The 11,764-nt window shown below is 33.8% G+C and overlaps 1 protein-coding gene and 1 long non-coding RNA gene across 2 annotated transcripts; one reads left to right on the top strand and one right to left on the bottom strand.

The window, feature by feature from the left end:
* Positions 1 to 3,907: 3,907 nt before the first annotated feature.
* Positions 3,908 to 11,394, bottom strand: LOC120088527. The gene is made up of 5 exons (XR_005484949.1): positions 10,501 to 11,394; positions 10,318 to 10,407; positions 9,592 to 9,737; positions 8,618 to 8,897; positions 3,908 to 4,149 (listed from the first exon to the last, which is right to left on the bottom strand). It is a non-coding gene; the product is annotated as an uncharacterized LOC120088527 (long non-coding RNA).
* LOC120088526 lies at positions 4,221 to 6,275 on the top strand. Its single transcript, XM_039045905.1, has one exon. It carries the CDS (start codon positions 5,127 to 5,129, stop codon positions 5,841 to 5,843), a length of 717 nt encoding a protein of 238 aa, XP_038901833.1. The 5' UTR covers positions 4,221 to 5,126; the 3' UTR covers positions 5,844 to 6,275.
* Positions 11,395 to 11,764: the final 370 nt, after the last annotated feature.

Raw genomic sequence — 11,764 nt, 5'->3', positions numbered from 1 at the left:
TGGCCAGTCTTTATGTTATTTGATTGTTTCCTTTTTAAAAATACAAATTGTATTGTTATTGATATATTATTATTTGATAATATGTGGGATGGAAGAATTGAACATCACTTTGAGGTTAGTACAAGTACTATGTCAGTTCAGTTATACTAATTTTGGTTATTAAATTATATTAATTATTTTATTAGATATAAATTTGTAAATCATGTCTTATAAAACTCTAAAATTTCAATTTTTATTTAGTAAATTCGTGACTTTTAAAAGATTCCAAAGGTTATAAACCATATTTGTAATTTTGAAAATTTAGAAACCAAATAGACATAAACCTTAAAGTTTAGTGAATGAGTTTGTAATTTAATCTGTTGGCGCAAACACTCGCACGTGCTAGGACGTTCGTGTGCTTCTGTTGGCGTGTTCCTCCTATTTGGCCATGTCTTCCAAGTTGACTTGCATGAGTGTACTTGTACCGATTTGGTTTCGAGTCGACTACACTTCAATGCTAAGTTAGTATAAGGAGTGTTTAGTTCAGTTAAGTAAAAAAAAATAATGTTAGAGTTCTCTATTAGAGTTTACTTACAAGCTGTCAAATGGGGTCATTTATGTCTTTCCTCTATACCCGTTTGTGGTTGTGGCTCCAGAGTGTCAGAACCAAGTTCGGCTTAATTATTTTTCATTTAGTATAATTCCTTTGCCTTGGCAGGTCGACCTAAAACTCAAGGGTCTGACTTTTTCGTCTTGGAACATGTGGTCTCCCATGTCGCCTTTCAAATTTCCTAGAGTTTATTTGACTTTTTCGTCTTGGAACATGTGGTCTCCCATGTCGCCTTCCAAATTTCCTAGAGTTTAGGCCCACGAGTGGGGCTCATGCCTTGTCTGGATAACCCTCAACACAAACAAACATTTATAATATTCTAAAGAAAATGTAAATTAAAGCCAATAAATGGTAGAGATGGTGTCTAAAAGGGTATATAATGTGGCAAGTTGCATTGAGAACAAAATTGATGACAATGCTTGTGAATAATCCAAGCTCACCTTTTATCTTTTATGTCAAATTTAAAACGTCATTCAAATAATCATGGAATCAATTCTTCCTCTAAAATACCATTTTAATTCGATAATATTTTCCTCTTTGATTATTATTATTTTTTTAGAAAAGAAAAGCTTTGTTTTGGAATAAGAATTTCCTTTCCACCTCACTAATAGTTCCATTTGTCTAATAAAAAAAATATATGATAAGACACGAAATGTATAATTTCCATTAATGTTAATACTGATGCCTTATGTTATTCTTGATCCCACGTGCCATCTCAATTATTATTATTTTCTAATAATAAAAAATAGAGGTGTTCAACTATTCACATCAATTGAAGTAGCTACTATGACGGAATTTTTTGTGTGTCATTACATCAAAGTGGATAATGTTAAGTAAAGTAATCCACTTTAATATTCCATCTTACCCATTTGAAATTTCCCAAAATCTCAAGATAAATTATGTTTCTAAGATATGTGAAAAGGAAAATTATATATATATATATATTACATGCAAGGTTAATACTATAAAAAGACGGGTTAATTATAATAAACTCAAGTATAGCTTAACTGATTAAGTCATAACATTTGACCAAGATATTAGAAGTTTCAATTTTCTCACGCACACTTAACTTTTCATAAGCATTTCAAAACTACTATGGGAGTAGAAAGTCTTTAGAATTTTAAATGAAAATTGAGGTGTAGAATTGTGTAAAAATGACCTAGAACAAACATTTGGATTATTGCTTGTTATAAGCCATGGTCATATTATTTGAAGTCTCAATTTCTGTCCAAAATTTTAAGAGACTTTCTCCTAATTTTGAAATGTCCCAGAAAGATTAAGAATAATATTGTAATCCTTACAAGGATAAGGGTATTTTAGAACCAAAGGACAAAGTTTAGAGGTGCATTTTTATAATTTAGCCAAAAAGGTTAATAATTATAATGCTCTCTTAAAATTTGGAGTCTTTTGCATGAATGGAGAATCAAACTTCCCACCTCAATAGAAGGAGTATATGAAAACTACCATTAAGCTATGCTTCATACCATGGCAGACCATGGTGCAACCTATGTAAATGACAGAGGTTGCAAGATAATAAGGATTGCTCAAACCATTTATTAATGTTGTGTCATATTGACTGGAGATACTTTGATGCTCAAGCCAATTAAAGTGGGTAATCAATTTGGCAAAAGAAAGGTGTAGAAAGTGCTAAAAGATGCAGCATTAGAGAAAGCATTTGTCATAGAAGAGAAAGCATTTGTCATAGAAGAGTAGCAACCATCGACACATTTGAGGAGTGTTGTAAGCTTGGCTCGTTAGTCCAAGATTCTCTCGTGGATTTGCACCATATAGGGAATGAGGATCAATTTCACATGAGTCAAGAAGCAAATGAGTCTGTGATGTAATATCAGATATATCAAGGTATTAGTCAAGTCAACTATCAATAATGTAATATTGATCTTACATTGTCATTCTAATTAGGGGCGCAAGTGAAAATCGATATATTCACTCAAACGTCAAACCAACCAAAAAATCGATGTCCATTCTAGTTGAAGACGGTTTAATTTTCAAATAAAGAAAATCGAATGTTTTTAATTTGCTTCAAGTTTTTTTATGACTAAAATGAAAATAACAAAGTCCATCGATACTAATTATGTAAATGTGAATTGAATATCAAAGCTAAGAGTTTAATTATTTAGACGGTCCCTTTAACCCTAAGTTTCAAAACCAATGAAATTTGACCTTCTTCCAATGTCATCACTTTATGAAATTACCACTTTAACCCTTCTTCTTTCTTCGTTCTTCCTTCTCTCTTTTGCAACCTCCTTTTTTTTTTCTCATTTTTCTGTGTTCTTTCTTTTTTCTTTTTTTCTTTTTTTTTTTTTTTCATTTCCAACATTTTCTTTTGTTTATGTTGCCCTCTATTTTCCAACTATTTCCCTTTTTTCTTTTCCGACGTTTCTATATATGCCACCCTTTTTTTCTATTTTTCTGGCACTTTCCTTCTTACTCTCTTTTCTTCAATCGCCCTCTTTTCTAGCAATCTCTTCTATTTATGTCGTTGTGTTCTTTTTCTTCTCAAATTGAAGATGTAAGTTGGAGTATGAATCAAAATAAGAGAAAGAAACAAGATGGAGACCAAGAAACAAGAAGAAGAAGTGAGAGTAAAACTAAGGAGTGAGAGGAATAAGTGAAAGCAAGAGTTCAAATAAAGGAAAAAAACTCGAAAGAAAAAACTACAAAATTGGCAGAACCAATCTAGTACATTGTCAAACGAGATATAATTGTCAAACGAGATATAATTAACTCACTGGAAAAAGTTAATATATTCCAAAATTTGTTGGAACCATGAATTTGATAAAATATGCACCTCAAAATTTTGAAAATCATGGTAGTAAGGATTCTCATCCCATCGACCATCAGAGGGAGTTTAATCCATTGTAAAGACATAGCAAAAACAATAACTTGTTAAAAAAACCACAACAAAACCTAAATCGATGAACATTTTGAGTAAATAACAAAAGTTATGGTCATTTTTTTACGAAGTGATATTTCTTTATTTTTTTTTTCAAATCTTTAAAATAATAGCAAAAACAATATATAAAACTAATTTAGTAAGAATATAAGAATGTCCAACTAATTTATTAAGAATGTATGTATAAAATTAGAAAGAAAAAAATTTTAAAATTTGAATAAAATCGAATATAATGAAAAAACCATTCAAAATTTTGAATAAGATATATGGATAAAATAAAAGTTAATAAATATGGATATTTAAAATATAATTTGGTAGAAAAATCTGGATATTTAATTAAAGTGAGATTAATTCGAAAAGTGGTTAAACAGAATCTAAAATAATAATAAAATATGGAGATTATATTAACTACATGAGCAAAATTAGGAGGACAATTGTTCTTGAGAAATATAAGCAAATACTTGTAAACATAACTCAAACCTGTTTTTTATTCTACAATTACCTAATCAGACAAGGGCAAATCAGGGGTTTAGAAATTTGTAGCCATGTGCATGTTACATGAGTTGCCGGACAGTTTTGCCAATTTTCAGAACGAAACCACTCCAATTCCCCTGGTATTTTTATGTCCACTTCATTCTTGACGAATCTGAGTTCAAAGCACGAAAAATGCAAATTTTTATACATATGTTAGCAGCATCCCTACTTCCCCGCTAGTTTTTTCTAGCCACAACCCATTTCATCCCAACACTCGCAGTTTTGCTGAGTAATATCAAACAGCGAACCAAGTCGGACCAAACCGTCAATTGTTGGTTCAGTTTGGTTTTCAATTTTATGTATGTATTTAAACAGTTCGATTTCAGTCAAACCATGTCGAACCGCTTACACCCCTTATTGAAACAAATAAAATTACAAAGCCAAAACATCAAAAGCCACAAAATAAGCTAACTTAAATTATTATAAACAAAATATTCGACCAAAATCCTAAACAGTCATTGTTTAATATTAAGGTATATAAACCAATGGCTTTGCATAAATCAAATCTTGGAAATTGCCTAATATTCCTTACAGATTCATGCCTTATCTTACAATTCAACAAAGCCATATCTATAATCAATACTCTCGAGGCTGCAATCCTCATATATTTATATATATATATATCAATGAAATCCATCTCAAAATTCTTTTCTTGATTGCATCACAGAAAAGAAATAGATACATCAAAATCTATAAATTTTAGTTGGAAATAATTAGTACATATTCCTTTGGTGGGTATGACCAAATATGCTTTGTGGGTATCAATGATTGTGCCTTCTTCACATTTGGGATTAATTCCCTTCCAATGCCTTATAATTTACCATCTTCTCAAAGCATACAATTCCCCCACCTTTTGCTTCATTTTCAAGCCAAACACAACCCCAATAATACTCTAAACCACTCTTTTTTTAATCCTATAAGCCAATCTTCTCTCTCTCTCTACCCCCTCATAGTTTGAAGGAAAGTCTAAATTAGTTGGTTTGACTGAAATATGTATGTCAAGGAGTCAAAGACAGTTACCTTGAAGCTTTTCCTTGAGTATATATATGATCCTTATTGTTTTACTTTAGCAGAGGCCACAAATTGAAGATGAAGTACAATGAGATCTCTCACTTCAGCCACCCACAACACAAGCTCAAGTTTGAGTACTCAGAGTTTCCATTCAAGTGTGATGGCTGCAAGGAGGTTGGTATAGGCTCTCGTTACAAATGCACGGTCTGTGACTTTGACCTCCACGTGCATTGTGCCATCCCTTCCTCCTCTATCTCACACCCTTTCTACACCAAATGCTCCTTCCAGTTCATGTCTCGCCTGCCTGGCAACACTCCTCGATTCTGCAATGCCTGTGAGAAGGATGTCACTGGTTTCATTTACCACTGCAAAGCTTGTGGTTTTGATCTTCACCCATGCTGTGCCAAGCTCCCGATGGCACTCAGCGACGGTGAAATCAAGCTCTACCTTTACAAGAAAGTGAGTGCATCGTGTCACAAGTGTGGGCGGAAGGGAAGAAGCTGGAGTTATAGGTCTTCGTGTAAGAAGTACAATCTACATGTAGCTTGTGTGAAAGAAATGCTTGAGGAGAGCTGGCATGAATTGCATTTTGGAACAGGGAAATCTATCAAATTGGAGACAAGAATTCCTAGTCTTAAGAATACTCTTCAGACTCATCACAACAAGGGCAAGGGTAAGATGAAGAGGTGTTGTGAGATGGCTGGTATGGCCGTCCAAACTGTTATATCTGCAGTGCTGGGAGATCCAACGGTTCTGATCGCCGGGGTCATTGGGGTCCTAATATCAGCAGCATAATTGTCCGTGACGTCAAGTTAGGATTAGGATTAGTATCAGGTTTGTTTGGTATGAACTTGCTTGTAGGATATCAGACCATCATGAATCTCATGATATCATTTAGTTGTAGCCAAAATTCCAGAAACCTAACATGTTAGTTATTTCTCTAATATAGTAGATCACTTATCTGACCAAAAGAGAGAAGAAATATTAATTTTCTTACAAGAACTGAATTTCCAGTGAGTTCACATAATATAATCTAAAAAGGCAGTCTACCAAAAAAGGAAGATGAAGGAGAAAAAAAAAAAAAAGAAAAAAAAAAGAAAGCCACAGCCTGCATATTCTCCATCTTTAGTCCTGAATCTCTCATGTATCAAAAAAGCTTCTCTCTATATATATAACACAACATATTTACAATGACTGAACAGCAAAGATGCTGAAACTAAACACAAATTTATGTAGGCATATAACACAACAAGAAAAAATTAATAACCAAACATAAGTTACATTACAATATACTGAAATTAAACACAAATTTAGGTTAAGAATAAATAATAATTCGAAGAGGGGTCCATTCAATCATGTAGGTCAATCTTGTCTTATAGAGTTCATCTCAAATGTAAATTGTTGTAAGATATTCATAATTCATTTGGATGATACTTGAATTTGAACACACAAACTTAAATCAAGGGATGTGTAAAATATAGTCTATACAAATCTCCTTTTAATTTAATTTGAAACCATGCAAGAACGACAATCGTTACAAGCTCATGAAACATGAATATCTAGATATCAAAGAAGTCCATCTTCATAAACTACAACATTTTGATTATGCTACTGCTGAAATATGTGATACCCTTTTCTCTTTCAAGAGTTGGTCAATTGGTTATCCATCTATGTCATGCTTGAAAATATTTCCAAAATTGGCAAACATATAAATATAAAAAAGAGTAATGATGTATATACCAACACGCACACATATATATATCTAGACTCGTAAATATGCCCTCACTATTCATTTTGTTACTGCAAGTTGATTGGCTATTTTCATTATAGGCAAAATGTTCTGTATCTTGTCTTGTTTTATGTCAGGCATCTTGTCCCACATTATGCAGAATTGGTCTAGAGATATTTTCCTTATTTGTCTAAGCGAGTGATGCAGTGTTACATGAGCGGATTTCCTTCTTGATTGCTGAAAAGAATTTTTTCCATCCTTGAAGATCTTCTCAAGGCGGCATCATATTTATGTCGTTTGTGTTAGGATTAGCCTTTTTGAATACTTGTGTTGTTATGTTTTGCTAGAAAGGTTTCATGTAATGCTAGAATATATTGTGAACCTCACAGTTGAGGGTGTTGCCAATGATCATCTAGACTAGGCTATAGTGTGTTCATTTGCTATCATTCACTGTGAGTGAAAAAGGAGTTACATGATACTTAGGGAGAGCCTAAATTCAATTGTATTGAGAGGATCTCATACTTAGCTTGAGAAAAGATGTCTCATTAAAGGTGAAGGGAGCTCATGCTTAGGGAGGGTCTAAGCAAGTTTGTTTGAGGGGATCTCAAACAAAGCTTGGAAGAAGCTTATTTGTGGAAGTGAAGGGATCTCAAACTTAGGGGAGCTTAAATTGAAACTAGAGAGTGAGTTGTACGTGAGTTGTAGAGGAGTCTAAATAAATACTTTGTTGTAATTGCTTACCTCTTATAATGAAGTTTCTTTCCACCGGGCACATTGCACCCAAAGTAGGTGTCAGGTGATATTGCACCATACTAGGTTACCAATCTTTGTGTCTCTTTATCTCTAACTCTTATCTGTTATCCAGTCTTTTTACTTGTTATTTGTTTTGTTAGAATATCATGCTTGACTCGTGTGCATTTTGTACTAGGTCCATTTTAAAGTTTCACATTTTGTCAATGTTAAATCACCGATTGATCGAAAAGTTTAATCTGATGGGTTATGACAAATTTAATTATATCAATACTACATTCCCATCACTTGTGGGCTTGAAAATTTGTAGAATACCTAACAAGTGGAAATCAACATTCATTAGGGAGGGAATGACATTATAGTTTGAACATAAGACCTCCTCTAATACCATATTAAATCACTAATTGACCAAGAAGCTTGAGTTGATGGATTATGATAAATTTAATTATATTAAGTTTAACACTCCCCTCACTTGTAGGCTTGAAAATTTGTAGAAAACCCAACAAATAAAAATTAATATTAAGTGGGAAAAGAATGATATTGTAGGAATTTGAACACAAGATTTGTTGCTCTAATATCATGTTAAATCACTGATTAACCCAAAAGATTAAATTTATAGGTTATGATAGATTTAATTATATCAACATTTCAACAATTAAGACCATTCCTTTAAAACTTATCCTATTCAAATGTATACAAATTTAGAAACGTGCATCTATAGGATCAGTCCTATACTGAAACGGTCCAATATCAAAATATCCAGACTTGGAACAATTTTGTTTCTGGGCCGTCCTCAAGTTCCCAAGGAAAAGCAAGACATTTTTACTTTCAATTTGGGAACTTAATGGGTTGGTTTATACGAAAGAAAGAGATAGAACAAGAGAAAGAGAGAGAGAGCAAGAGAGAATGACAAAGAAAAGGCAATATTCCAGAACAGTGATGCATTCAACAAAGAAACGACAATAGTGTCAATAAGAAAAAGAGTTTTGCTAAGTGTGAAAGGAACGTCTCAAAAGGGAATAATGAATAAGAAAGAAGGAAAAAGGAGTTGGGCATACTTCATATCTAGAAAGGAGGGCCAAAAGTCTACCTGTTAATTGAATGTGTTTGGGTCTTCTTTAACTTGCCTAAATAGTATAGCTTTGAGATTTTTCCTGAAAGATGATGAATGGAGCACGCTTTTTCTGATACAGACCCTCGTAAAAGGTACTCCAAAATTTGCTCTACTTGATCAATACCAACCGTGAAACTAAGAAATTTCGACCCCATGGATCCATTTTTACCATATAGTTAATTTGCATCTTCTATCATGAATCAGCACCGCAATTTCAGCAAATTTTCCTTTTTCAGAAAGTGAACTTTCCCTTTTCCTGTCAATTACACCAATTATTTAATACTTCACATAACCCCCCCCCCCCCCCCCCCCCCCCCCCCCCCCTCCCCCCCCCCCCCCCCCCCCCCCCCCCCCCCCCCCCCCCCAATCCAAGGAAGAAGAATAAGTCAGGACTTAGGACAGAAATGTAGTGGAAAATTAGTGAGATTATTTACTCGCATAATGTTCAGTTCTGAAAGCGGTAATTTATAGCTAATATATTTTATAGCTAAAAGCCTTGCAGAAATTAATTTATGATGCATGATTTACCATGAAATCTGTCCATTGAATTTCATAATTAATTTAGAAAAAGATATGTAAATCTTAACATTAGTTAGTGGATAAGGAACTTGTAACAATCTTAAATTAAAAGTTGATAGTTTCATCCCCTAACTTGCAATTCTTTAACTTTAGAAAAACAAGAAACAGAAAAGATATGCTTACAAAAATATTAATTTCTAAATAATATTTTTTCAATAAGTTTTAACAAAAAGAAGTCATTTCCAAACATATATTATTTCAAAAGACTATTGAAAACATTTATGATATCACACATAAAATAGTGCAAACATTTCAATTATTTAAAAAAGAAAAAAAAAATACTACTTGAACATTCTACAATGATTACTTTCCATTATACGCATGTATTAAATGGATATCTTTTGAATACTGAAGAGAGATGATATCAATACCTCACGAGACGGAATCTGGATAGTATAATTCAGTACTGCAAGGAACTGTTATGATACAGCAGAAGGCCCTTTTCCTTCTCTGTTGCAGTCCAAGAAGTAATTTGATTGGTACTATTTTCAGTCTTCATTCTCCCATCTTCTTCATCCTATAACCAAACACGACAAAGGACAGTTACCCTTCTGTGGCACCAAGATTGATCTATTATATAATTCAAATCCATGAATCATAACTATTGTCCTTTTTTTACTTCCAGATAAGAGACAATGTCATTAAAGAATCAAAGAAAGAACATCCTCGGGGCCGGGTAGAGATCACCCCCCACCCGACATCTATAACAATAAGACTTCCCAACCCAAATTAATCAAGATAAATGCTATGATTACAAAAGAATTTTTCTAACTAGATGCCATGAAATGTAGATTCTCGCAAGAAAAATGGGCCAAAAGAAGAGTTCTCATCTCTGCCCTGATTGAACCATTAGCACATTATGTATGAGCATTGTATATTGAGATTCAAAAGATTAATACTTAATATTTTGAGTACAAGTACAACAACTATGGGGATGAGGATCTCGATAGGGATCGAACCTCCAACATCTAAGGAGGAGGCCATGTCAATTACCGAAGAAGCAAAGCTCAATTTGACTTCAGAAGGTTAATATTCATGTTGATCAAACAAGTATTTCACTAGTTTTTTGGATGGTGAAGTTGGGATACAAAAGTTACCAATTGTTGTCATTGTCAAATAGTGAGAGACACGTTGAACAGTCGGTTGGTCGAGAATGGGGTCTCCCACTCTCTCTATCTCTCTCTCCCCTGTAGATAAATGGTCAGTATGGCCCAGCTTCTGCACAGTTTTGGTATCTAGTTGTAGCACCAAGGAAACTTCAAAAAGGAAAATGATCATACCTCATATTCAGTGCATTTCCGCCGTTTTTATACGGTCTTATCATGGCCCCATCATTCACATGCCCTGCTAATCTTCTCTCAATTTTCTTTGTATATAAATATATGAAATGATTCACTACGTACCCATCTCCTTCTCCATTCAACCCACTTCACCATTTTTCCCTCATCCATTTCTCTAGAAAACCAAAAACCATGGGAGTCTGTGCCTCATCTCAGCACTCAAATGCTAGCCTCACGAATTGGCCCTTCACTGCGAAAATTATTCATACAGATGGTAGACTACAAGAATTGAGGCACCCTGTAAAGGCCGGCCACATTCTCAATCAAAATCCCAACTGTTTCCTCTGTAGTTCAGAATCTATGAAAATCGATTCAATTATTCCCCAAATCTCCAGCGACAGAGAGCTCGAATTGGGGGAAATTTATTTTCTAATCCCGCTCGCGGAAGCCCATCTGCCGATCTCTCTAACGGATTTATGTGGTTTGGCCGCCAAAGCAAATGTGGCTCTCGCTAGCTCCAAGAAGGCGTATCCGTCAATGAAAGCGGCGCCGACCGCCGTTGGGTACCGAATCGGAGCGGCGGGGACGTTGTACTGAGATTCCGGCGAAGTGGGTTTGAGGCCATTTGGAAGAAGAAGCAGAGGCTGCGGCGCAGAGTGACGACATTGCATCTGAAGAATGCGTCTATGGTGAAAGCTATAGTTGAGAGATGAATTTGTTTGTGTAAAGTTTGTAAAGGGAAAGAGAGCAGAAGCCAGAAAGCTGAGAGTGCAAAAAATAATGCACACTCTTATATTTCTCTTCTTTTTTTTTTTTAGTTATTATTCTACAATTTTTTCCCTTCTTATGTTAATCGGGGGCAAATTGCAAAAAAAAATTATCCTAATATCGATATTTTCACGTTTTCAAATCTAAATTCATATAACATAAAAGAAAAAATAAATAAGCATCAAAATATTAGTAATATAAATAATAGATTTAAAAATCATAAAATTATTTGTTTACTAATTTATTTTTTTTAATTTTTTGTTTCTATAATTCTTCCCGATATCCATCAAAATTAGCATTTTATCGATCCATCGAAATTTCTATATAATTCAGATTTCGATATTTTCATCGAAATCGACATTTTAAACCTTAGTGTCAATTATACCATCAAATTCTCAATTGTAAAAATTGAGTCCTCAAATTTATGCACATGTTAAAATTCGACCCTCAAACTTGTATGAATTTGAGGTTTCTTTTTATCATTTGGGAGTCTAAT

Source organism: Benincasa hispida, chromosome 10 (assembly GCF_009727055.1).
Source record: "Benincasa hispida cultivar B227 chromosome 10, ASM972705v1, whole genome shotgun sequence".
NCBI lineage: Eukaryota > Viridiplantae > Streptophyta > Magnoliopsida > Cucurbitales > Cucurbitaceae > Benincasa > Benincasa hispida.
This window is presented reverse-complemented; position numbering and strand designations above follow the sequence as displayed.